The sequence below is a fragment of the Geospiza fortis genome, unplaced genomic scaffold (assembly GCF_000277835.1).
Source record: "Geospiza fortis unplaced genomic scaffold, GeoFor_1.0 scaffold23, whole genome shotgun sequence".
Taxonomy (NCBI): domain Eukaryota; kingdom Metazoa; phylum Chordata; class Aves; order Passeriformes; family Thraupidae; genus Geospiza; species Geospiza fortis.
Genome location: NW_005054303.1, coordinates 14817112 through 14823292, shown reverse-complemented (window position 1 = coordinate 14823292; position 6181 = coordinate 14817112). Strand labels below are relative to the sequence as shown.

At 42.4% G+C, this 6181-nt stretch overlaps 1 protein-coding gene across 1 annotated transcript in view; it reads right to left on the bottom strand.

Moving 5' to 3' along the window:
* The window catches only part of SAV1 (salvador family WW domain containing protein 1), a 16561-nt gene that overhangs the window by 2072 nt on the left and 8308 nt on the right, over positions 1-6181 (bottom strand). Inside the window, exons 2-3 of the mRNA XM_031066239.1 lie at positions 5884-6154; positions 4372-4515 (exon numbers count right to left, since the gene is read on the bottom strand). Of these exons, the coding sequence (XP_030922099.1) occupies positions 4372-4515; positions 5884-6154 (415 nt within the window). The remainder of the gene's footprint in view (positions 1-4371; positions 4516-5883; positions 6155-6181) is intronic.

Sequence of the window (6181 nt, the reverse complement as noted above, 5' to 3'; positions counted from 1 at the left end):
AGTTTAGAGTTAGAAAGTGTGTGTTTATTGTGGGACAGGTCCCAAATACACACCCCAATTTACAGGTGATTCCAGAGTTCTTTTATCTGTACAAGTATTGAGTACCCAAAATACAAATGCATATTCATAACTTTGGTACATCCATTCCCAAGATGGATATTGATCTAGTACCAATACCCAAAAACTCTCTGACAGTTTAAAGTTAGAAAGTGTGTGTGTTTATTGTGGGATAGCTCCCAAGTACACACCCAAATTTACAGGTGATTCCAGAGTCCTTTTATCTATAAGTATATAAGAGTATTGAATACCCAAAATACAAATCCATATTCATCACTTTGGTACACCCCATTCCCCACTTCCTATGCTAATTAGTTCAAAAGCCATTAAGCATGGTAATTAGTTCAAAAGCCATTAATCATGTGCAGTTTGTTCCTCGAAATGGGTGGGTGGTCCCTTTCATGGGGAGGGGTCCCAAAATGAAGAAGTAAATGAAGTCTTCCTCGTTCTGACCTTGCTACCTTTTCAATGCAAATCTGACAAATGAATGGTAGAACTCCCATTCCCCCTCTTCAATTGGTTTCAGAACAGAGGAGGCCACAATTGTCTTATGTTCCTAAAAGCTATTTATCAGTTCCTACATTCTTCATTATAAACCCAGCTAACCAAACATTCTGTTGACAAGCAATCAATTATTAGTTAATTACTAACTCTTAACTTCATCAAGGCCTTTTATTTTATTTTAATTAACTCAAATAAAGCTTATCTCTAACTAAAATCTTAGCTCCTCTGAAATCTCTAAACTCCTTTAAGTTTATGTCTCAACAGGATTCCTCCAGGATGACTGGAATGAGATCCTTTTATGGGACTGATCCCAAAAGGTGGGGCTGTGTTTGGGGATGGGCTGGAGAAACATCACTATAGCAGTGACAAAACTCTCCTCTGTCCTTCAAAAAGGAAAGAAGCCCAGAAGTTTCTCTCCTCAATTAGGTGAAAAGACATCTCATAGAACCTTGGGGACTTCACCTCAAACTTAAGGATGGCTAATTGAACAGAAGCCAGAAAGTTCAGCCTGGGTAATTTACTAGAAAAAGAAGAGAACAAAAAACCCAAATCACTTCTGTGAGGTGTTTTACCTGGGGCAAGGATCTCCTACACCTAGCTGGGTTTTTGTCTGTTTGTTATTTTGCCTTCTATTAAACCTTTTTGTTTCCAACACTGCAAGAGAAGCCATCCTGCTGATTTTTATGCCTCCAGGGGTAGCTGAGCTGGCTTGGGTGTGTTATAGAACTCTGAGAGCTTGTGAGACCTGGAATTCAAAGGAATTCAGGAGATGCCCTGGAGTGACCAGAACAAACCAGCAAAGGAAAACCCAGCTGGGAGAGCTGGGGGTGCTCACCTGGAGAGGAGAAGCTCCAGGGAGAGCTCAGAGCCCCTGGCAGGGCCTGAAGGGGCTCCAGGAGAGCTGGAGAGGGACTGGGGACAGGGATGGAGGGACAGGAGCCAGGGAATGGCTTCATCTGGGTTAGAAGGGACATTGGGAAGGAATTCCTGGCTGGGCTGGAATTGCCAGAGCAGCTGTGGCTGCCCCTGGATCCCTGGCAGTGCCCAGGGCCAGGCTGGACAGGGCTTGGAACACCCTGAGATGTCCCTGCCATGGCAGGGATGGGATGGGAATGGTTTTAAATCCCTTCTACACCAAAGCACTCTGGGATTCCATGGAAATGCATTTTGGAAGCACTGAACAGCAATTCCATTCACAACACACCTGGAATATTTAATGTAAAACTTCTGTTCAAATCACACTAACACAGAAAAATGGATTAATGAATTTCAGCAGCTCAGGTCCCTCCCACAGATGGGGCACTGTCCCCAGTGCAGCTGTAATGAGTGTTCTTGGCTGCTTAACCTCTCCAATTAACCCTCCTGGTTAATTAGCAGCAATAATCTACAGTGGGTATTTAATGCAAACCCTGCTGTGGTTCCAGCCTCACTGCCCTACCCTCCTTTCCTGCTTTTCCCTCACACAGCCCACCCAAAATGTGATTTCCTGAGCTTGGAAATGGGGAGCTGCCTGCTCTGCCTATCCCAGAACAGGAGGAACTCTTTTTTGGAATAATGGAGTTTTTTGGAATAATGGAGTTATTTGCTGCAGCTGAGGCACAGGAGAAGATGGATTCACCTGGCTGGAGGCTGAGGCTGGAATATCAGTGGATTTGTGGAAATAAACTGCATTCCCCACTGAAAGTCACATTCCAGAGGCACCACAGAAGCACCAGGATGTGCAGGTGACTTCCAAAGGTGCTCTGAGGAATTTTAAGAATTTAATTAAATCTTATCCCAGCCTCTGTGTTAAAAGTTAACAGGGCTGCACTGCTAAAACATTTTTTTTCCCCAAAAAAAGAGAAACAACCAACTGCAGCTGTTTGGAGTTTGAGCTGTGTGCTGACAAAGAGGGTTGAAGTTTTCAGGCACTTGTGCCACAAGCTGAAGAACTTTCTCTTCCTGGGTATCAGCAGAACAGACTGAGCAGCAGAAATTAACAATGTGGATTAACAATTTAACAATTATTAACAATTAACTGTTAATCTGGGGGCACTCTGGATTGCTGAGCTCACAAGGCCAACACCTTTCCCTCCTTTTCCCTTCCCACTCATCAGGAGCCTCCCTGCCCTCACAGGAAGGAATTTTTTCCTATAAACAAAGATAATTTTGGTTAACACCTACTGGACTCTCTGTCAGGCTTTTTCTAACCCTAATTCTTATCTTCTAGAGGAATTTGTTAAAATCTAGTATTTTTATTTTTTCCATAATTATCTACTCCTCTCAACAAAAACAACAACAAAAAAACCCAGCTAAATCAATTTACAGAGCCAGGGCTAAGTAACAAATCATGACAAAATAAAACCAATTATTTCAGTGCAAAACTGTGCTGATAATTAAAAATTTAAAAATTTGTCTCAGCCTACTTGCTATAAAGAAATCCCTGATGAATTGTTTAATTTGTCTAATGTTTGTTTCTCAAGTTTCAAGAAAATACCCAAAATAATCCACACAACGCAGGCTGAGCTATTTAAATTTACATTGTCTGGATGTGCCAAAGACCTCAATAAAGGAATGGATCTGCAGCCAGAACCTGGAAGGATTTCTAGGATACAAATCCTACAGGCTACAGGAACTGAGTGTGGAGCCCCAGTGTGCTGGGGGATTTTAGGGCAATTTAAATTTTATGGGCTGCTGGCAAAGGCAGCAGTCACAAGAAGTAATAAAACTCATTCAGATTGAAGTCACTAGGAGCAGGTAATAAAAAAAAGCAATTTTTTTAGTGGAAGTCACTGAACACCACAGCTTGAATTTGCAGTTACAGGCTGTCCTCACTGCTGGAAAACTGAATTTCTCCATATTCTCCTTATGAATAGCACATGATTTAATTATTATTACATCACATTTGGGGTTTTTATTGCTTTCTATTCAGTGTTACTGCTCTGTAGAGCTGCACCCATTAGAAAATCTCATTTCTTTATGCTGACTCAAACCTTTTTTTGGAGGAGACTCCCTGTTCCTGCAGCAGTTTTTTTTTGACAAAATGATTTTTTATTAGCCTTTAGTTTTTAATTCAATTTCTTGAACAGAAATATAGAAATATAGAAATAGAAATATAGATGTCAGCCAGCATTTGGCCTAAAGGGGCTCCAAAGGAGCTGGAAAGGGACTTTGGACAAGGGATGGAGGGAAGGACAAGGGGAACAGCTTTAAGCTGGAAAAAGGTAAATTTAGTTGGATATTAGGAAGAAATTGTTCTCTGTGAGGGAGGTGAGGCCTTGGCAGAGATTCCCAGAGCAGCTGTGGCTGCCCCTGGATCCCTGGCAGTGCCCAAGGCCAGGCTGGACAGGGCTTGGAGCTCCCTGGGATAGTGGAAGGTGTCCCTGCCATGGCAGGGGGGACTGGATGATTTTTAAGTTCCTTCCAACCCAAACAATTTCATGATTCTATGATTAAAAACTCTTAAAGGTGAAGGAAAAGCTGTGCTGTTTAAAAAGAACGAAAAGAGCCATGAGGAAGTTCCACCCTAGAAATGTTTCACATATTTTCTGAGCACGTGGTACCACTCTTGTAAATACTCTGAAAGCAAAACACATCCTTCACCCTGTGACAGAGCTTTCTGCCAGCTGTGGGAGCTGCACAAAGTGATCACTCCAAGTAATGCCTGAAAGAAAGCAAATTAATGTGATAAACATTTGGTACAACTCCCTCACGCTGTCAACCTCAGCCCTAAAACCAAATACAGCACAAGCTCTGCTGTCAGCCACAGAAATTCCATTTTTTTTTTCATTTTCAGAGTGAAAAGAAATAAAAAAAAAGGCAGAATCTCACTTGACAGGAGCCCTGGCATAGACCTGCAGCCAGTCAGGGATCTCAGCACTGTGGTAGGGGTTGGCAGGGACCAGCAGGGCCTGGCTCCTCTCCGGGGGCTGCGGCTGGTAGGACACGGGGGGCGGCTGATCGTAGCGGGGCACGCTGCGGGGACAGAGGGACAGACAGCACAGGGTCAGCTCCAGCACTCTGCACACCCTGCAGGCACCACTCCTGAGCATTATACACACACTCAATCATTCCTGAACATTATACACAGATTCACCATTCCTGAGCATTATACACACACTCACTATTTCTGAACATTATACACAGATTCACCATTTCTGAGCATTTTACACAGATTCATTAATTTCTGAACATTATACACAGATTCACCATTTCTGAGCATTTTACACACACTCACCATTCCTGAACATTTTACACACACTCACCATTCCTGAACATTTTACACACACTCACCACTCCTGAACATTATACACAGATTCATCATTTCTGAACATTATACACAAACTCACCACTCCTGAACATTATACACAGACTCAGCACTGCCAAGGCTGCTGCTGCTGCAACCTCACTGAGGCCTGCACTCAGCAATAGCTGCTGCTGCTATTTTGCTGAAATTCACCTTAGCCCCACTCAAAGCACTGGAGCTGTTTTTAAAACATTTTTAAAGTACTGATTCATATAATCCACAATTTAACATGTCAGAACAGATGGATTCAGGGAGCAGCTCATCAGAGTTACTCCATATAAAGATATCCCCATATATTTATCTTTTGTGCCGTAAGATGAAGAACTTTCTCTTCCTGGCTATTAGCAGAACAGACTGAGCAGCAGAAATTAACAATTTAACAATTAACATTGGATTTGGTGCATATTAACAATTAACTGTTAATTTGATGTGTATTAACAATTAACTGTTAGATTTGGTGTGTATTAACAATTCACATTGGATTTGGTGTGTATTTACAATTAACTGTTAATTTGGTGTATATTAACAATTAACATTGGATTTGGTGTGCATTTACTGTTATTTTGCTGTATATTAGCAATTAACTGTTAATTTGGTGTGTATTAACAATTAAGATTGGATTTGGTGTGTAGTTTTATTTTATTTTATAAAATTATGTATTTTATAAGATTATGTAGTTTTATTTTACTTTGAAATGTTGAGTGGCTGAAATACCCATTTTCATCCCAGCCAAGACTTAATTCACGTTTCAGATGTCCAGAGCACCTCCAGGCACATCAGACTTTCAGTTTACAGCTCAATTCTCTTCTCAGCAGCTTTGCTGTTTTCCTGGCAGCTGCAGAGCTGCTCTGTTTGCCTGAGCAGCAACATCCTGCTTCTAAACCCCAGAAACACAAAACAAACCCCAAACTTCTAAAAACCTTATCGAGAACCGCCCAGCCGAAAATAAAGATTTTTTTTTTCTGTTTTATGATACAAACCCATCTCCTACCTGGACTAAAACAACCCCAGGGGGGCAGGGAAGGTGGGAGGCTCACCTGGGAGCACAGGGGTGTTTGTACTGAGCCCTTTTGTTGATGTGATCCACGTAGTAAACGCCGAACTCGGCGGACTCCACGCGCTCCCAGCCCGGCGGGAGCCCCTCGCGCTCCAGCGGGTGGCTCCAGTGCGTGGTGTTGGTGTTGTGGTCGATGTAATATTTCCTTCCTCTGATAGTCCAGTCCACTGACCAGCCAGGAGGAAGAGGTAAATCTTCAGAACTATGATTTGTTAAGTTTCCTAAAGATGTAGCAGCAACTCTCCCGATGCCTAAAACGAAGGGAGATCGGGGGTTAG